This window comes from Ictidomys tridecemlineatus, chromosome 8, assembly GCF_052094955.1.
Source record: "Ictidomys tridecemlineatus isolate mIctTri1 chromosome 8, mIctTri1.hap1, whole genome shotgun sequence".
Classification (NCBI taxonomy): Eukaryota; Metazoa; Chordata; class Mammalia; order Rodentia; family Sciuridae; genus Ictidomys; species Ictidomys tridecemlineatus.
In genome coordinates this window covers 92,772,368-92,794,153 of record NC_135484.1, presented here as the reverse complement: position 1 = coordinate 92,794,153, position 21,786 = coordinate 92,772,368, and the positions used below count along the sequence as shown (strand labels likewise).

Sequence of the window (21,786 nt, the reverse complement as noted above, 5' to 3'; positions counted from 1 at the left end):
TACCCTTTTTTTATAATGATTAAAAATAACTGTTGGTGTTTTTTATTTTATATAGGGCTTGAACTGCATAGACCTAATCTATTGTTGGGCTTAATTATTCGTCAGAAGCTGAAGAGGCAGCATAGTGTTAGTGCTGGAACGAGTCATATAGCTGAAGCTCCTGAAAATGTACCTATAACCTTGCCACCTGACAAAAAAAGTAAAATAGAAACTTCTACAGAAGAAGCACCAGAGGAGGAAAATGACTTTTTTAATTCCTTTACAACTGTATTACACAAGCAAAGAAATAAGCCTCAGCAGATTCTTCAGGAAGACCTTCCAACAGCAATTGAACCTTTAATGGAAGTCAGCAAACAAGAGCCACCCAAACCATTAAGATTCCTTCCTGGGGTGTTAATTGGCTGGGAAAATCAACCTTCTACTCTTGAATTAGCAAATAAACCTCTTCCTGTGGATGATATTCTTCAGAGCCTTTTGGGCACCACTGGTCAAGTTTATGAGCAGGCTCAGTCAGTGATAGAACAAAACACTCTTAAAGAAATTCCCTTTATAAATGAGCAAACCAACCCAAAAGCAGAGAAAGCAGATAAAATGGAAGTAACTGATGGAGAAGTCAAGGAAGTAAAAGTTAAAGTAGATAATCTTTCAGAATCTACAAGTAATTCACTAGACGGGGGAGAAGAAGCATCATTAGTGGGATCCTCTTCTGTTTCTCCAGGGCCTTTGACAAGTCTTAGTCTCAGAGGTAAACCACCAGATGTTTCTACAGAAGCATTCTTAACAAATTTATCAATTCAGTCAAAACAAGAGGAAACCGTGGAGAATAAAGAAAGAACATTAAAAAGACAGTTGCTCCAAGATCAGGAGAATAATTTGCAAGATAATCAGACTTCTAATAGTTCTCCATGCAGGTCTAATGTAGGGAAAGGAAATGTAGAAGGTAATGTGAGTTGCAGTGAAACACTTGTTGCCAATACAACAAGATCCCCCCAGTTTATCAATCTGAAAAGGGATCCTAGGCAAGCAGCAGGACGGAGTCAGCAGATAACTGCTTCAGAAAGCAAAGACGGAGATAGTTGCCGGAATGGAGAAAAAAACACCTCACCTGGTGTGTCACACAACAAGGAACACTTAGCAGAACAAATCAATGTGGAGGAAAAATTGTCTTCTGTAGAGAAAATCTCATGTGTTCAGCAGAATGATAATTCAAAGGTTGCACAGGACTCATCATCAGTAGAAAACGTACCTTCTTCCCAAGCAGAACAAGGAAAACCCGTACAGGAGGATATTTTAACACAAAATATTGAAACTGTACACCCATTTAGAAGAGGATCTGCTGCAACGACATCTCATTTTGAAGTTGGAAATACATGCCAATCTGAATTTCCTTCTAAAAGCATCAACTTTACCTCTAGAAGCACTAGCCCCAGAACAAGTGCAAACTTTTCACCCATGAGGCCACAGCAGCCAAACCTTCAGCATCTGAAGTCTAGCCCTCCTGGATTTCCATTTCCAGGGCCTCCTAATTTTCCTCCACAAAACATGTTTGGATTTCCGCCACATTTACCACCTCCGTTACTTCCTCCTCCGGGCTTTGGCTTTACTCAAAATCCCATGGTTCCCTGGCCACCAGTTGTTCATCTCCCAGGACAGCCACAACGTATGATGGGTCCCCTTTCACAAGCATCAAGATATATAGGCCCGCAAAATTTTTACCAGGTTAAAGACATTAGGAGACCAGAAAGGCGTCATAGTGACCCTTGGGGCAGGCAAGACCAGCAACTGGATAGGCCATTTAATAGGGGTAAAGGGGATCGCCAGAGATTTTATAGTGATTCACATCACTTGAAAAGGGAGAGGCATGAAAAGGAATGGGAACAAGAATCTGAAAGGTACAGACGCAGAGACAGAAGCCAGGACAAGGACAGAGACAGGAAAAGCAGGGAGGAAGGGCACAAAGATAAAGAGAGGGCACGGTTATCACATGGTGATCGAGGAGCAGATGGAAAAGCAAGCAGAGATAATAGGAATGTAGATAAGAAACCAGACAAACCTAAAAGTGAAGACCATGAAAAGGACAAAGAAAGAGAGAAAAGTAAACATAGAGAAGGGGAAAAGGACAGGGATAGGTACCACAAAGATAGGGACCACAACGACAGAGCTAAAAGCAAAAGGTAAAATTTGCAGGCTGCTTCAAGATTACATTTAAATAACTGTTAAATGTTGTATCTTTATAAGATTGCCTGCTAGGATTGTGCCATCTTTAAAATTTTTACTATTGGTGGTTTGCAGAATAATAAATTCTGTGTGTTGGTACAGAGTGCTCTGTGCCAGTACTCATCATCCCTTTCTTCATACAAACTGACCCTAGTTATAGGAATTTAATATTTTTAAAGTTTTACATTGCTGTATATTCAAAGATTTGTTTTATTAATATGCAATAAAGGCTTAGAAATTTTAGTTTTTATTTCTTAATTGGTAAATATGGTTAACTATGGAATATATTTACTGCCTCTAGTGAATGTCCTTTATATAATGACTAATTTGAGAGTAATGTGTGCTCTGTAACTTTGTTTTAAATTGCACTGTTTTTAAAGAAACTGTAGAGGAGCAACAAAAAGCCAAGCAAGTTCATAATCAGATTGTACTAATCATTTAATGGAGCAGTTTTTGACTGAGAATCAGAAGTCCAAGGAGTACTTTCATTGCTTTAATCTCATTGAAGGCATTTATTATTACATACTACAGCTTTGTTGTAGGCTATTATTTTCCTTTTCGGCTCTTCAGAAACTTGAATACTTAAGCTTGTACATGATCTTGTGTTTTGCTATCCTTTTTACTGTAAAATGTAAATATTTTAAGGGATATTTTGATTCTAAATATGATAAAAGAATTTCTCACCTATTTTGTGTGTGTGATTTAAAATTCAGCAGTAAAAGAATTTCTTTAAAGCTTTAAATCTTTAGACATTATTCTTCTCTTAATCAGCCAATAATGTCTAGACATAGCTACCTGTGTCCGGCATTAGATGGGAGGGAACAATTATTTTTATGTCTTAGATTATAAGCTGAGGTAAATTGTGTAGTTTTGAAGAGATTATATGTAGACCTGCCAAAGAAAAATTGCAGTTATAACCCACTTATTTGATGTTACTGAAAACTTATATACCATCAAATTTTGTTACATTGACTTACTAGTCATTGTATGACTACAAATTTTTTTAAGAGAGAATTTTTTTAATATTTATTTTGTAGTTTTCAGTGGACACAACATCATTATTTTATTTTTATGTGGTGCTGAGGATCAAACCCAGCGCCCTGTGCATGCCAGGTGAGCGTGCTACCGCTTGAGCCACATGCCTAGCCCACTACAAAATTTTAAGTGAGATGTGTTGTGGATCTTTTTGTAATATGCATAATTATCCCTGATTTGTTTGTAGGGCACCTGTATGATTTAATATGCCAATTATACTTGAAATATAAAGCACATGGAAGCTAATGCTCATCCAAATCTAATTGTACCCTAAAACATATACTCTATTGACATCTATAATTTCAAGCAATAGCTATAATTCTATAATTTAATGCTGACACTTCAGACCCCCCCCCAAAAAAAAAAAAAAAGCACTGGGTTGCGGGTAGGGAAACCATATTTTTAGTAATCTACTTACACCTCTGAAGAAAAATATAAATAACTTCAAAGACTCTAAGATTCTAAAGAGTACAGTTAAAATTTGGTTTTAAAATTAAATTAGCCTTGCAGTTTTTATTGAAGAGGAAATTCAGAACCAAGAATCAAACATTTAATCTTAAATTGCAACACTCTTTAAAAAAAAATCTTTTATCTTCTCAAATTTATTATCATGAATGTTCTAAAATAAGGGACTTTTCTTTATATAATGTCTGTTTAACTTTGGTCACCATTTCTTTTGGAAATTAGCTTGTTTGGGGTGGGGGGATAGTCCTCAAACAAAGCCAAAAGTCAGTCATCTTTTGCATCTTTATGAAGAAATTGCTGTTAAGGGTTTACAAATGTGTATGTTGTCAGTAAATTGACTTAACCCATCTACATGGTTCAGGGGTTAATCTGATACCAGATTGGTAAGGTACAGTTAAAATCAGTAAGTTATTGAATGGGAAGATCAAGCCTTTAAGTCAGTGTTTGGACACCATTTAGCTAAGTTTTTTGAACATAATTTGATGCTTATTCTGAAATTCTTTGCTCATATCTCATTGATTAAAAAAATTGTTTTTTGGTACCCATGATTGAACCCAGGGTGCTTAACCAATGAACCACATCCCAGCCCTTTTTATTTTTTGAAACAAGGTTTTGATAAATTGCATAAAGCCTTGCTTAGTTGCTGAGGCTTACTTTGCTCTTATGATCCTCCTGCCTCACGCTCCAAAGTCTCTGGGATTACAGGTGTGCACCACCATACCTGCCTTATATCTCATTGAATCTTGATACAAGTTTTTTTGTTTGTTTGTTTTTGCTTTTGTTTTGAATAGGCAAAGCCTAAATAGCCTCTAGCTAGTGTTGGCCATGCCATCTCTTAGAATTACAGGACTGCCAAATGTTAGAACCAGGTTTTTTGGTTTTTTTTTCCAATGGTGCTGGTGATTGAATCCAGGGTCTCAGGCCTAGAGTACATGCTAGGTAGGCAAGCACTCCTAACCACTGAGCTACTGCTCTGTTCCAGAACTAGGCCTTTTAACAAACCCTGGTTTACTGGAATATCGTGGAGAGGTGGGAAAGCCACATTAAGCATGGAGTTTTCCTTGTGAAGAAAGAATGGGAAAACGAAACTCTGTGTTGAGTAGTAGATCCAACGCTATTCTTAGTCTCTTGAGTCTCACCTACAACTAGCCTTAAACTAGTGAAGTCTGTAAATTTAATTTTTCAATTTTTCCTGTTTTAAGAAAAACTTGCTCTTTACAAAATGTTTGACATTTTTTAAAGATATAGAATGATCTTACCACGGCTTGTATTATATATATTTGGTAAGTAAAATGTACGAGGATATCTCATTGCATATAAAGTTCACCCCTTGTAACCTTATAGTGATACAAAAACTTGTGAGCCTCTGTGTGCCAAGCCTTGTGTTGAATACTTACATGAGTCTAGTTTGTCCCTGATAGGTAAAGACTTATTTTAGAGCTGAGGAAAGTAGAATTTAGAAAAGTTGCTCAAGGTTAGACTGCTGTTTTCAGAGTTGGAATCCTAGCTAAGGTCTGCTTTTTCTCCAGAGTCCATGTGCTTAGCAGTTGTGCTTTGAGAATTGAAAATGAAAGAGTGAGGAGCAAAAAGCCTGAATATTTTATATAGCTTTCATACCCCTCTTCTTCCACCAACCTTTCTGAAATCCTTCACTGATCAGCCCAACTCCAAGTGAATAAAAAAACAACCAAAAAACCTTTGGGTTTTTGGGTGTGTGTGTAGAATTGCAAGGTATTTATAAATCACAAATCTTAATTCTCTAGTCCTCTAAGTTTTCTATTGCTGCTATGACAAATTACCATAAAGCCACACAAATTTATTATTTCATGGTTCTATAGATGAGTCTGATCTGAGTCAAGTCAGGAAGTCATCAGGGTGCATTTCTTTTCTTTTGTGGACCATTGTTCTATCCAGACTTGCTAATTATAGCTTAGTTGTTGATGAACTAATGTTAGATTTTTGGAGTTAAGGAATATCTAAGGCCATAATAAATATTAGCAACAATAGAGAAGAAAATGGAGTGGTGTTAAGCTGCTTGAGTATTGCAAATGTTTTTATACTCGTGTACCATGTAAATAACTATCCTGTGTTATAAGACTGCTTTTAATAGGTAAGTATACATTTGTCTCCTAAGTTTTTAATAGTAGCTGTGTAAAGTATATCAGGTAAGTTGAATTCATTATGAGAGCTTGATGATGAACTCAGTAAAAACAATTTTACTTAATTTTAACATTTGAATGTGCCACTTGTACTATTCCCATCTCAGATTCCTCTAAAACATTGGTCAGGTTACCAGTTACTAGGTATTTACAAAGTACAATAAACAATATTTAAAAATAAAAAATAATAAGCCATATTTAGTTTGTGTCTCCCAAAACAAATCACAAGTAAAATTGGTGCTGCTTTTTAAAATTTTTTATTATTGCATTATACTTATACATAATATTGGGGTTCATTTTGGTTCTGTTTTTTAAAAAGTTCCAAGCACTCTGATTCTTTAATTGCTATTTCATAAAGCATTTTAGTAATTCATGTATAGAGCAAGAAGGTATTAGGGTGAGTTGAGGACAAGTGTAACAAGTCAACAGCTAGAAAAAAGTTGTCTTAAACACTCAAATCCACTCTTAAGTTGAATCTTAATAGTTAACAGCCATTGAGAGAAATGCTAGCATATGCAATTAATTCAATATAACTAGGCAATAAATTCAATATAACTCCAAATATCTCTAAAATACCTCTACCTCTAGGAAATAATTCACTGTGTATACATATATATGTGTATCATTCCAAGTTGTCTTTTAAGAATAATTTTAAAAGAAATTTTTTTCCAAGTAGGGGTATTTTTCTTTTCCAGGAATTTGTTGTTTGACTTTGCTTTATAAGTTTGTATTCATCATTTTGTTTCAGAAACATCAGAACGTTTAAAATGAAATTATCTTAAAGATCTTTTTGTATCAGTCACTTTTATTTTCTGCTGAAAAAGCACTTATCAGAGGAAATCATCAATACCATCACCAGTAAAATAGCAAAAACAGGAATGTTGATTATTGACCATATGAAGGGTTTAAGACGGAAAAAAAAGTTTTCACCAAGTCATTCTGACTTACCAGATAATCTCTAGGAAATATTTTCCAATTCTTAAATATTTACTATGTATCTATTTGGTATGCATTTGCGTAGTTATTGGAATTCAATGAGCAACATGGAAAGGGTCCAACTTTATTGAGCTTGCTGTATAGTATAGAAGATAAGTGATAACATCTGAATGCAAAATTGAAGCTGCAAGAAGAAATTCCAGATTTTTGATTTGAAAAACTTATAGTTTATTGAGAATACTGAAGCTTTTGTTTATATGGGTTATATTGTTATTTAATTTATTAGAAATTAAACTGATAACTTCAGTATTTTAAACTTAATAATCCCATTGTGTTATATATTTGTATGAAAAATAACTTCCAGACTAACTCAGTTTAGTGAGAAGAGTGTCATTGTTTTCATTTTTGCATATTTGCCTTAAGACAACTGGATTATGTTATCTGCTTCTACATTCGGTGTTTGCAATATGGCATTTTGTTTGAGTATATGAAGAAAATATGGCTTCACATAGAAGACATTGGACCATACTTGGAAGGATTGCTTTAAAGAAAGATTACACATGGCTTGATATGATGGGAGTGAGATTTGGATGAAAATTTCCAGGAAGCTATTTTAACTGTCCATAGAACAGCTTTCTTGCTTCACATGTAGGATGTGTATTTTGAAAGGTTTGACTACGAGCTTCCAAAAAGTTTTTTTCAGAATATTTATCCTCATGATCTCAGTATCTCCAAAGTTCATTGCAATGGTGTGCACCAAAGCAAGTTTAGGTCAGAGGTTTCCTTCAAATATTGGAGGAGTTATCATGAGTGGCCTCTGTTTAAAAAAAAAAAAAAAAAACCTTTGAATCATTGTGCAGACATTCTGCAAGTCTGCATTACAATATATTCTACTTTTCACACATCTTAGTGTTAATAGGAACAATATGTGTAGAAACACTTTGTACCCTATTCATTGATACTGAAGTTCTTAATTTTGCTCCTTGGTCCTTCCAGGAATTCCTATAGATGAGAGTGACCCAAGTAACAAGACAAAACAAAAAGCAAATCTGTAAAAATTCTTTAAATGATAAATTAATTACTTAGTCCATTGAATATGCTGAAGTATGCATAGATATTAACTACACACTCATCATTCTTTATCTGTGTAATGTTTTCTCCACTTACTTGAATGATAATTCCAATTTTCCTTTTAAACTTTACATGCTCTTCCCCATCCTTGTACCTTCCCTATAACCTCTTCCACATGTTGATGCTCCAAGGCAGGTCTGAATGCAGTCATTTGTTTTGTTCTTGCCACAATTGTCATCCGATATTAATTGCTGAAAATGCTAAGTAACAACAGTAATAACTACTTTCTGGTATGCACTGATGGCATGGGAGTGGAAGGTTGTGGAAATGCTGTTCCCAATTATATCAGTGTCTTGTGTTTGAGCAAAATATTTCTCAAGCTTTCGATGGTATGTATTATTAGGATAATAGGATAAAGTAATTTTCAGTGACATTCAGAACGTTTTATGGCCAGTTTTGAGGTTTTAGAATATAAAAACATGTAGTTTAAGTTTGATCAGTTAAATAGGCAGATGGTTAAAAACTCAAGTAGTTGTTCAAGATTTATAAACAACCCTCAGCACTACTCTAGAGGCAACCACTTTAAATTCTTAAGATTGCCTTCATGCTTATATGTGACATGAATATGCCATTTTAAAAATTACAAATACTGTTATGTCTCAGTGTCTTAGCATAAAGACTTAAGCTCTTACCAACCCACTCTTCCGTACTCTCCCCATTCCTTCCCCATTCCTATGTGTTTTAAATTCATATTCAGGTTCATTGTTGCAATTACATAAAGATTTATGACTGTGAGCCAAGTAGTAGAATGTGGTTATATTTTGTATAATTTTTGTTAACAACTTTTTCTTAATTCATTTCTAAATTTTATTTAAGAAAAATTCTGAATGAACTAAAGAAGTTTAAACTTAAAGAATCAACACATTTGTAGATACTTAGATGTAGGAAAAGTAACAATGTATAATTTACAAATTTACCAAGAAGATGTATTAGGACTTACTTAGACTGCTTATTTTTTTTATTATTTTTTTAATTATTCATGACAGCAGAATGCATTTGACACATTGTACACAAATGGAACACAAATTCTCATTTCTCTGGTTGTACATAGTGCACAGTCACATCAGTAGTATAATCTTACATATATATATAAGGTGATAATATCTAATTCTACTGTCCTTCCCATGCCCACAAACCCACCCCTCCTCCCCTCACTCCCATCTGTAGACTGCTTATTAGTGGTAACATTTTCATTTATTCATTAACAATGTGACAGAAAGGACTATCAAAATAACTGCATTTACACATATTTTGTATATTAAAATGCCTAATATTATATACCTAATTTTGTTCATCTCCATTATAAACATTGTATCCCTCAGATTTAATTAAGACAATTTTTTGTGGATCCTGAAAAAATACAACATCTTTAATTTTGCCAATGAAGTCTCTCTTAAAAATCTCCTGAGTAACAACATTTACCTTTCGACCATATTCAAAGCCTCCGAAATAGGAGATACCATTGTAGTTTAGGGCAACAAACTTTTTGTGTGGATCAATGTCCTCAGAAATGATTAGACTGTTATCTAGGTAAGCTTTAATAAGAGTTTGATTTTGAATTATAAGTATATGGTGCCATTTGTTGCAACAGAATGTGGCTTTGGTATAGCTCATGGATACAGAGACTTTTTCTCCTAGGTTAACTGCTATTTTCAAGGCTTTATTATAAAGACCAATAGCTAGAAAGTCATTGTCTTCGTTTTGAGCTTTTCCCATCCATATAATTAAGCCTTCTGTTTCAGTAGTACTGAAATTTAAGGATACAGTTGTGAACTGAAGGTCTCTTGTTCTGTAATTTGGGTCAATGAATTTAATGTAAGAATTACCTATGAACTTTGCAGTTGAAAATGAAATTTTGTTTTCACAGTACCTTCCCACCCAACCTAAAGTACACAGACAACTGTAAGAAAATGATTGGTTAGGTATACATAGAGATTGGTGTCGACAAAGATTATTCAAACAATACACAGACTGGTTACATGTATTTCCAGCCCAATGTGGTGAACATCTGCAAGAAAAGGTTGTACCATTAACTATGCATTCGCCCCCATTTCTGCAAATGTTATACCCACAAGCTGTCCCATCACAGTCACCCACATTAGAGCCATCTTTTGCCCTTAATTCAGTTAGCTGCAATTCTTGATTATTTATAATAACTTCTCGAATGCAACCTTGAAAACCCACAGGTTCACTTGCTATGGCCATGGGATTTACAAGATGTAAATATGATACTCCTCCAACATAGAAGTCTGTATTCGTATCCAGATACCTCATTTTAGCAGAGGCTTTTTCTGTTACATTTATTCCATCCAGGTCCAAGTAGCCTTGAGCACCAATGCGTCCTGCTTTAATCACATGCCAAATGCTTCCATTAATAATTACTTTTTGGAGACTTTCCAGAATGAGAGTTCTGTCACCAAGGTTATAGCGAAGCTGAACAAAACCGTTTATTAGGGAGATACATAAAAAGTCACCTGTAAAGAAAAAGATTTAATAATTTCACTAGTTTCATTAATGACTTTATTTTTGTGGCCAATCAGACCAAGGTTTGGTTGGGGGCGGGTGGAGGAGTTAGCATAGAGAATTTTAATTACTGAGTTGATGAATTGCACTTAATTGAATTTTTTTCTTAAATGATTTAATTGAAGCAAAAGTGCAAAAAAATAAATAACTTGAATGTTTTATTCCAAATCATTGGTCCTGTTTTTGATCGGATATTGGGGAGGTAGGCAAGGGAATGGGAATGAGAGAAGTTCATAGTGGTACTATCAAAACTAATAGTATATGCTCTACGAACAGTTTCTCTTCCAGTTCTGCCTACGAGTTCATGGATCCCAAGTTGGAGATTTTCACTTGTGTGTTTTATTTTTTAATATTTGTTTTTTATTTGTATATAATACATTTATTTTGTTTATTTTTATGTGGTGCTGAGGATCGAACTCAGGGCCTCACACATGCTATGTGAGCGCTCTACCGCTGAGCCACAAGCCCAGCCCCCTCCACTTGTGTGTTTTAAAGGTATCTCAAGCTCCCAAGTTTATACTGATTTGTGGATTTCCTTCCATAAACCTGGCCTCTTCCAGTCTTCCCGAGTTCAGTGAGTCACTCCTCCCTCATTCATTTAATTCTTGAAGCTAAGCCTCAAAAACCTCCACTTTTTTCTTTTCCAATTGATTGTCTTATCTATACTAAAGCTAAAGTGATATTTTCAAATGATTGTTAGGTCATCTTTTAATGCTGCTATTGAGAGAGATGCCAAAACTCTTCAACTTAATCTGCAGTTTCCCATTCTCTACTCTTCCACACTCCACTTCAACAACGACCTTGTTAGAGGTTCCATCCTTCTGCATTGGAGCTTTGTGCATATTTTCTTGGAACACTTCTCCACCCTAGCCCATCTCATCAGGAAACTCATCCCTCAGCTCTCAGATCAAATACCAATTCCTCAGAGAAGTCTTCCTGCATTTCCTGGAGTTGGTCAGGTCCCACTAGCCCTCCAGTGCTTTTTCCCTCCTTCATAACACTTCCTTCATTTTATAATTACATCTGAACAAATATGATCTAGCATCTGAGTGCAGGGAGATATGCAGAGAAAAAGTAAAAACATCTCTACACACATGGGAAAGAACATAGTTCTTCAATGTAAGATGGCTTCAGGAGTAGCTAAGTGGTTTACATACGAAGCCATACAGAAACCTCTCCCCAAATGTTCTCCTCTAGCATTCTCACACTCCCTTACTTTTCTAAACCAGGAATATTTGACACTACGCTAGTCTTCTTCCCTCTTCCTCTGGAGCGTCCTACTGCTTCATCTCCCTTCCCAAATTAGTGTCCTTACATTCCATTCTCCCTTCTAGGCTACACCAGACCATTCTAGAATGGTTGAAAGACTTGGCAATTCTACAGTTTTACACCTATCACACTACATATAATTCTCTTCCTTTGATCATTTTTCTCAGAATTTTTGAGTATTCAATCTTCTATGTCATTACATATGTGATGATTTGATTAATAGCTGCTCCATCCACCAGCTTCTAGGTTTTGTAAGAACAGGATCTGTGAATTTGGACCAGCACTTTAGTACCAAACACATAAGTAGATGCTGATGAATAACTGGAATAAGGAGATATATCTTTGTAGGGTTATGGGGTGAGATGGTTGAGAATACTTCTTACACTAATTTGATTTAAAAGAGAAGTGTGTTTTTCCTGTAATATGAAAAGTTTCTAAAGTTTCTCAGCAAAGGAAGTTTATTTAAAAAATTTGAACTTGGAAAAACATATTAAGAAAAAAGAAAAGCAACATAACAAACATAGCTTATATTAAAAACCCTACACACTGGATTATTTAATGATTCAAAACCCAGGAAACTAAAACAATGAAACAGTTGGTATTAAAGGGAAAAATGTTATACACCTTGAATATGCTTTGTGGTTTGCAAGTGAACACAATTGTGGAAGAATTTTCTTTCTACTTGTGGTAGTAAATCCTATAGTAAAAAGCTATTTTTTACTATAATAAAAATATCTTAATGTGATTAGGAAATCTATAGTATCACCTGCCAAGTTGCCCATGTGTTCTGCCATTGCCTGTACCCCATCCTGTGCCACCCCCAGAAACCTAATGTATGAAGAGACTTCAGAAACAGCATACTGGAGAAATTTAGTATACTTTTTCTCTAGAAAAGGAAGTCAAAGATAAATATGTTATTTAACTATTTGAATATATTTACATAAATATATTTAACACTGTGGATGACTAGACTTTAAAAAAACACATTTGGAAGAATTATATCAAGATGAATTCAGATGATTGATTGGTTCTTAACAAAATATTGATAATTTTATATATAAAAAATCATTTTGAGTGTTAAATTTTTAACATACAGATGAATAGAAACCATTGTCTTATCTCTTTAAGATATCTTTTCCAAAATCTTCGATCAATACAAAATTATTTTATTGAAATAGGCTAATTAAAAATGTTTTTACATACTATTTGAGACTGCTCAAATTATTAACCTCTAGAGACACAGGAAACTTGTTAATTGTGAATTTAAGTGTTCTACCTATGAAAACCCAATTGATCACTGATGTTGAAATTTGTGAGTTTTGACATTGTTTATTAACTATTTTACTAACTTTTAGCAGAGGCTTGACTATGAAGGCTTGGTTAATGTTTATATCAAACATAGCTTTTTGAAAATATAGAAAGTACAGGACAATCAGTTATATCTTATGTACTTGAATAAATGAAACATTCTAAAATAATGACACATTAAAGTAATTTTATACAAAAATATTCTAAAATATGCTACTTGATTGCTAAAAAATAAGCTTATGTCTTTGATAATTATTTTTAAGTTAATCTAAGAATGTAAAATTTAGATTTGGGGAGGGGGTGTCCCAGGGATTAAAACCAGGGTACTTAACAACTCAGGACCCAGAGCAATGAAGTCAGCAGTCTGTGGACTAAGACCTCTGAAATTGTGAGCACCAAATAAACTTTTCCTCCTGTAAAATTGATCTGTCAGATCTGTTGATCACAGCAGCAAAGCTGACTAAAACACAAAACTTGATATTCTTATGTCAAAACGGACAAAATATGCATATAAAAATATGATAAATTCCAGAAAGATTTGTCTTCATTTATAGCTCTAAAAATTCTCTTTAGATCATTCCTTTATCCAAACAATAAATCTAGGATTTTATGTTCCAAAGTCATTCATTGCTCTGGGCCCTAAGTGAGGTAGACCATCATGGTGGAAGGGTATGATGGATGAAAGCCACTCAGGACATGGCACCAGAAGAAGTGACTCCACCTGATAAAATATATATCCCAAAAGCATGTCCCCCCATGACCCACCTCCTCCAGGTACACACTTCAGTTACCACTTAGTAATCCCTATCAGAGGATTAACATATGGATTAGGCTGATTCTCTCATAACCCAATCATTCCACCTCTAACTTTCTTGCATTTTCTCACACATGAGTTTTGTGGAGACACCTAATATTGGAACCATAACACATGACTTAAACTTTTATTTTATGAGATTTTTATAAAATTGAGCATATACTATATATTTGGATTTTTCTAGCTTTAATTTCCCAAAATTTCTTGCTATTTTATTAGCATTTATATTTGGGGGGAAGCTGGATTTGTAAGCAGTGACAATCAAACATAAACATCAAGTGTTTACATATTTTACAGAGTAACTTAAAAATTAGACAGCATTATCACATATTATTTAATAGGCTCTTTGAAATTTACTAGAATTTTAAATTTTTTCTGCAAAGATTCTGTCAACCTTACCTGACTGTGCTTTTAAGTGTTGTGCAGCATAAAATAGGATGCCATCTGCAGCAAGAGGCTGAAACTGCAATTTAATATGTGTTTTTTTTCGAATGGGAAAAGAAGCAAAAGACATCCAGGATAACTCATTACTTCTGAAAGATGGATCACTTATAGATAAAGCTAAAAGAAAAAAGACAGAACTCTTAGAAAATTTTTTAATTTAAAAGTGGAATGTAGGTGAATACATTGAAGCTTGGTAAGTTTGTGAGTCTGCCCTGCTCCACTAATTTTGGACTTTTGTAATGGGGCCAATTATTGAAAAGTCTTCTACAACTCTAGTAACTGCCCCCTTTGGCTGGCATACTGTGGCATAAATCTGATCTAGATTGTATTATAGAGAGGCATCATATGCATAACTTAGATTCTAGGAAATGTCAAGAAGATGTCTCAATTAGTGAAAGATAGAAGGGATCTCTATATAAATTATAGTCTTCAGTTTCTATGCTTCTGACTCAAATGTAGAGTATAAACAAGTCAAGATACATTTTTAAGTGGCAGTAGGAATGGATATAAAAATCAGTTTTCTTGATGATTATTTAAGTCCTGGTCTCTTTAGAAAGTGCTCATTTTTAGGTCTGTACCTCATTGTTAAGCAAGAGAAAATTCATTTCAATATTAGAATCATTAAACAGATTTACAGTTACTGAAATATAGTTGCTTCTGTGTATAACCAGATGGGAATTATGAGAGGGAGAAAGGAAGTTAGGCACATTTGGTAGTTTTTACCTCTACATAATTTAATAGTCCTTCCTTCCTTGCCACAGTGTTTCTTTAGAGTGTGCCATGGTTCATGACATGACTTCAGCCATTGTTTTAGATATTTAGCTATTCCCTTCTTTGGACTAAGCTTTTGCTAACTGTCGTTTTTTTCAGTTTTAGACTGACAGGCAACTGGTAGGTGTTTATCTAGGAGGTTGTTGATATTTATTGATTTTTAGGCAACTGTATTTATTCATTTTGACTTAATTGCACTTGAGAATCACCTGGTGCTGTTGCTAATTGCACATGAGAATCACATGGGGGTGTTGGCATGTAAAGCCTTATATGTCACTTGTACAGGTCCTGATGCATTAGAGTTGGAATGGAATCGAGGGAGTATATATATTCTTAATAAACACCCGAGAGGTTGTTTATTTTTATTATTTTTTAGTTGTAGATGAACACAACAACTTTATTTTTATGTGGTGTTTAGGATCAAACCAAGTTCCTCACACAGGCCAGGTAAGCACTTCACCACTAATCTACAACGCCACCCCCCACTCCAGGCATTTCTTGGACCATATTTTCATAAACACTGACTTAAAATAGATTTAAAAAATACAAGGATAGTTTAAAAAGTGGGCATCCTTTTGAAATTATTTTGTATTACTACAGTAAAAGGTTTATTGTAAAACATTCAAACTATATAGAACATTTATATAAAGCAAATAAAAAAGTGAAATTTTATTTTTCTTACTCCACTCTTACCACAAGGAAGGAACCAGTGTTAACAATATATATAGCCAGACTTTTTTTGGTGCACATACATTTAATGTTTTTGCATATCTAGTACCTGGTTTATATTATATAAGTAAGACCATATTATACATAAACTCTTCATAATAAGCTTTTTAAATTCAATAATCCATCTTCAGGAAAATGATGTTAGCATATTTTGCATACTGCTTTTTTTAAAAATAGTTGCATAGTATTTTAAAATAGATCATTTTTTTTTAGAGCAGTCTAATATGGAGTTACCCTGATTGTGTATACAAATACAATGTTAGGAAAGTTATGACCAACTAATTCTACTCCGTTTCCTTTCTGATTGAACCCAGGGCCTTGCACATACTAGGCAAGCACTCTACCACTGAGCTATACTACCAGTTTTTTAAAAAAATTTTTAAACAGGCTCTTGCTAGCTAGGTTGCCCTGGTTAGCCCTGAACTTGCGATCCTTCTGCCTCAGTTTCCGTGTAGCTGGAACTACAGGTGTGTACCACCATGTCTGGCAGATTGGCTTCTTTCACTTAGTAATATGCTCTTAAGTTTCTTCCATGTCTTTTCACGACTTAGTAGCACATTTGTTTTTAGTGCTGAATGATAAGCTATTGTTTGGATGCACCAGCGTGTGTTCACTGGTGAATGAGGTATATAGTGGTTGCTACTGTTTTGATAATTATGAATAAAACTGCTAAAAATATGCATCCATAAATTTTTGTGTAGACACTAGTTTTCAACAGATTTGGGCAAATATTAAAGAACACACAATTGCTGTATCATATAGTAAGAGTATGTTTAGTTTTATAAGAAACTTCCCAATTGTTTTTCCAAATGTCTGAACCATTTTTTCAGTCCTATCAGTAAGGGACGAAATTTCCTCATGCTCAACATTCTTGTCAGCTTTTGGTGTTGTCAATGTTTTGGATTTAGGCATTCTAAAAAGTGTCTCACAGTGGCATTTTCTTGTTTTAATTTGCAATTCCCTAATGACATATGGAGATAAACATCTTTATATGCTTATTTACTATCTAGATATCTTTTCTCATAAGTGTCTGTGCAGATCTTCTAATTTTTTTTTTTTTTAGTTTTTCATTTTCTTATTGTGTTTTAAAAGTTCTTCATGTATTCTGGGTCCTAATCCTTTTTTGATTTTTTACAAGAATGTACTCTTATCTGTCATTTTTCTTTGATGTTTTCAATAGTATGTTTTGTTATTCAAAATTTTTAATTTTTTATTTAATTTATGGTTTATACTTATATCTTATTTTTAAAAGGCTTCTTTGGCCAACAGTTTTATATAAATATGTATTTTTTTACCATATTGCTATATTGTAAATTTTTATATTTCATGTACATAGGCCTTTAACTTATGTGGATCCTAGTGAACAGTCTGAGGTAGGGATCAAGCTTTGTTTTATAATCAGATAGCTAATTGTTTTAGTTAGATTTTCTTTGACCAAAACAGCTGACAAGAACAACTTAGAGGAAGACAGGTTTATTTGGGGCTCATAGTTTCAGCAGTTTCAATCCACAGATGGCCAACTTTATTGCTCAGGGCCCAAGATGAGGCAGCACATCATGGGGGATGGGCTCAATGGAGCTGTTCAGTTCATGGAGAGGTCAGGAAACAAAAGTGGGGTGGGAAGAGGCCTTGGGGCAGATGCATCCTTCAAAGGCACATCCTCAGTTACAACATCCTCCAGCCATACAATACTTGCCCACAGTTACCACCAAGTCAGTCCATTCAAACAAGGATGGACCAATTAAGTTTCAACTCTCATAATCCAATCCTTTCACCTCTGAACATTCCCACATTAATAGAAGCTTTTTTGAGGACATCTTATATCCAAACCATAACACTAATATTTTATAATAATGAATTGTTTGTCTTTTTGTCTATAATTGTTATCTGTCTTTAACATCTTATCAGTAGCATTCATTTTCTTTACCTTCTTCCTTTTGAGAGTTTGTGAGAAATACAGATCAGAATAAAGAATGTAGATGATATCTGCCTGGCTTTACTACTTTACCTTGGCTGGATTGAATATCTGGGGCATGGTCTCTGGAATGGAATAGACCAGTCAAGAGCAGCATGAGAGGGTCCCTTGTTTCCAAGCAGGGAAGGCCTGGGATGGTGCCTCAGAAGTAGGTTTCTGCTAAAATCACTGATGTTACTGGGTAAGTACAAGAGCTAAGAAATACTGTACACACATGAACTCATGAAACAACTGACTTATCCAGTCCTTTTCCAAAGAAGTAATGCTTTTGAAATAATGTATAATGATCTTTGAATTAAAAAAATATATAGTGGAAAAAATAAGAAAAAGGAATGGATTTTATTTGTAGCTCTGACATTGTATGTTTTAGGAAATTCTCAGTGCATACTCATTTCTTTATATTCTGAGAAAGACTTCAACACTACTAGCTTATTATTTAATTAAGTAACCTTGGGATAATTAATTTTCTAATAATTATACACATTTAACATATTGGTACAGGATATTATTTCAAAAAGAAGAAGTTTTTCTTATTTGCCTGGCTTCAAGGATAAAATTGAACAGGAAAAATGACTAAATTCTGTGAGATTGAGATGTTTCTTTTGTGAATTAAAAAAAAAAAAAGAAAATCAAGAAGAATTGAATGTAGTAATTGAGAAATAACCAATTATTTATCATATGCACACCAACTCCTGAAAATAATCATTTGTGGTGTAAACATTCCATATGTCTTTTGTTTCATTTGTTTGTTTGTTTGTTCTGAGATGGGGTCTCTCTATGTTGCCCAGGCTGGTCTCAAACTTCTGGGTTCAAGAAATCCTCCTGCCTCAGCCTCCTGAGTTGCTAGAACTATGAGTTTCTATGTCCAGCTAAGGGCACAGGTATTTTGAAAACATAAATTAATACTTCCCAGTAGGTTATCAGGAGGATCTCCATCTTCTATACTTACAAACCATTGACAGCTCTTTCTAGCCCACCACAGGCAAAGATTCCCAAGTAGAATTAAAGAATTTAGACTACCTGATAGGAATATAACAACAAAACAAAACAAAAAATCCTTTTTATCTTTGCTTGTGGAAATAGTAAACCCAACACATATATATTAGATGTTGATACATAAAGAGGGAAAGAGAAATGAGTGTATGTATGTGGAGTTAGGAAAGACCATAGTAGGAAGGTGATATTATAAATTAAACACCTCAAGGAGGTAAAGGATTGATCCAGTGGAAAGAGGAAATTACAAGTGCAAAGGCCCTTGGTGCAGTAGGGTTCCTATACAAATCAAGGAACAGGAAGGAGGGCATTGTTGCTGTCGGGATATTAAAGAAAGGGAGAATTTTAACAGAATTATTCCAATTGAGTGAGAAGTTGGTAGCTGATTTCACAGGGAGTCCTGGAGAGGGAATGACCCCACAGAGTAATTTAATTGAGGTATGTCTTCTTCCCTCCATCTCCACATCATGTAGTCATAGGACTCAGGCTACCACAGAGGAGGAGGCCTAAGCTTGAGCAAGTCTGAGGAGGGACTTAGCTTTGGGTTCTCTTAAGGTAATATTTCCAACAGTAAAGGAGCAAGTGTCACCATTCTTTTTTTTTTTTTTTTTTTTTTAATAATGGGATTGAACTCAGGGGCATTTGACCTCTGAGCTACATCCCCAACCCTATTTTATATTTTATTTAGAGACAGGGACTCACTGAGTAGCTTAGCGCCTCCCCATTGCTGAGGCTGGCTTTTAACTCTTGATTCTACTGTCTCAGACTCCCAGCCGCTGGGATTACAGGGGTGCATCACTGCGCCCATCTGCAAGTGCTACCATTCTGAAAGGGACTGTAGGACTCTACATTATGCACTTTAGCTTCTACTTCAAGATGATTCAACACAGGCATTTGTTGACACTATTACTTTAGAATTAGAAAATAAATTGCTTAATTTTCTCATAGAGCTTTAGATTACATGGAAGTTTTCTGTACTTTGGAACCACAAAAAGATAGTTGTTTATAATGAGTATTAATTAACTAATTAGATGTTAATACCTAACCTTCAGTTTTTGTTTTTCTGAACACTTTGCTTGACATGCTGCACAGAGGCTGGCACCTCTCATTTTTAAACTGATTTGAAATTCTTAAATCTTTGTGTTCAAGAATTTTGATGTTCTGTGTTCTTTAATGAGGGGCAGATCTATTTTAATAGGTAAGACAGGTGAAGGGGCTGGTGTTGTGGCTCAGTGGTAGCGCGCTCGCCTAGCAAACGCGAAGCCCTGGGTTCTATCCTCAGCACCACATTAGCACAAGTAAAGATATTGTGTCCAACTACAACTAAAAAATGAACATTTAAAAAAAAAAAAGACAGGTGAAGATTCTATTTTTAAATAGATTGTACTTTCTGAGCAATGCATAGTTGATATCTTTTACTGATGAATTATGATTATTTTATGCATTAAGATTTTACAGCTTTTATAAGGAATTGAAAGTTCTAATGCTCTTTGAATGTGAGTGGGTTTACCGTTGGAAGTTACAAATAGGACTTCAAAGGATTTTGATTCAGTTATACCTATCATCACTAAATAAGCTGCCAAATATTGCCTCTACTGTTCACTTGAAGGTAGAATTTGGAAAGGTTCAGATTTTCCAGTGATTCATACAAAGTAATTTTCAATGAGTCATCTTTGGGAGACTTTGCTAATCAAAATAGGTTATTTTAAGAAGAAAACACCAGAACCCCTCTCCTTGGATAATTGATCTACCAGGTTCTGAACAATAACCACAGAAATGGTCAGTGTAAGGGGTTATTTCAGAAGAGATGGTTTTCTAAGAGGAATTATAGTTAATAATTCAGGGGATATCCAAATTACACAAGCCTCACTCATGATTATCACTTTTATGATCTTGTTTATTACAAATATTATTATCAACACAGTATTGACTGGCACTGGGTCAGGGCAATCTAGTGATAAAAAAAATAGATGTGGAAACCAGTTGGATGGAAATTATGACCATCTGATTTACAAAATTCAGAAAACTCTAAAGCAAGCAATTCTTTGAGGAAAGACATTATATCTCTTCAAAACACTTGATTAGGTGATATGGAATATCAGAGGAAGATGTAGTTAGCATAAACAAAGAACCAGTTCAGAGATCAAGGGGAATTGCCATGGTTATTGAAAAGGACTTGGTGGAAGGCACTTAACAAACAGCCAGATTTTTCCCTGTGATTGCCCTTCAAATATGTCTGTGGGCTCTGTCATTCTCATTCCTGATAATATCTTGGTAGATCCCTTAGCTCTTTGGTCATATTCAGGTCTCAGTGACAAATTTTCATTTTTAGGAGTTAAGAAACCCAATTCAATCTGAATCAAAACCCCCATCTCTCGCCTAATTCTAAGCATCTATCTTTTGCTATCCAAGTTTGGAAAGCTGTGGTTGTGGAGTGTATGGCTTTTTTTTTTTTTTTGTATTTGTATTTGTGCTGTTCATTGCCCTCCTCCTTCCAATCTGCTGCTTTGTGGCTTTTGAAAGACCACATTGGGGATCAGTGATAAAAAGAAAACGGAGAGATCTTTCTTGTCTGCAGCCTGTTTGTAGCTCTCTCTTAGCTATCCTCTGTCATGGCAGATACTCCTTTGGTTCTTTGACCTTTGGCTTCCCACTGTTGACTCTGTCTTGTGGTTCATGACAAGGCTAATTCCTTTTCTTCACCTTTTAGGAATCCCACTCAGCTTCTTCTTCTGAGACAGTTTACTTTTTTTTGTGAAGGTTCTTTCAAGAAAGCTCATGCTTATCTTGGTTATACTCACAGGGCTCTTGCCCTGTCTTCTGTGGAGGGGCACCTCAGCTCCCCAGATGACCCCAAAGGGAAAGCTCCAGCCAATCTCTTCCCTTCAGGCTCCTTCATGTGTGGGCCAGGCACACTGGTCTTGTCTTCTCTCACTCCAGAGGACACAGATCCAGGTTTTCTGAGAGCTCTTTTCCAAGCTCCACAGGCAACTTCAGCTCCGCAGAAACTGACACTC

The 21,786-nt window shown here is 34.9% G+C and overlaps 2 protein-coding genes across 13 annotated transcripts in view; one reads left to right on the top strand and one right to left on the bottom strand.

Moving 5' to 3' along the window:
* Phf3 (PHD finger protein 3) overlaps nt 1-2,904 on the top strand; it is an 84,774-nt gene extending 81,870 nt beyond the window's left edge. For all 10 annotated transcript variants that reach the window (XM_040282886.2, XM_005318520.4, XM_040282891.2 and 7 more), the window contains one exon: nt 56-2,904. In XM_040282886.2, coding sequence (XP_040138820.2) covers nt 56-2,178 — 2,123 coding nt within the window. In that variant the 3' untranslated portion in view covers nt 2,179-2,904. The remainder of the gene's footprint in view (nt 1-55) is intronic.
* A 5,975-nt stretch (nt 2,905-8,879) lies between these two features.
* Nucleotides 8,880-21,786, bottom strand: part of Eys (EGF-like photoreceptor maintenance factor) — a 1,135,848-nt gene continuing 1,122,941 nt past the window's right edge. For 2 of the 3 annotated variants that reach the window (XM_078019814.1, XM_078019815.1), the window contains exons 30-31: nt 14,257-14,418; nt 8,880-10,417 (exon numbers count right to left, since the gene is read on the bottom strand). In XM_078019814.1, coding sequence (XP_077875940.1) covers nt 9,225-10,417; nt 14,257-14,418 — 1,355 coding nt within the window. In that variant the 3' untranslated portion in view covers nt 8,880-9,224. The remainder of the gene's footprint in view (nt 10,418-14,256; nt 14,419-21,786) is intronic. The other variant, XM_078019816.1, reaches the window with a different exon arrangement.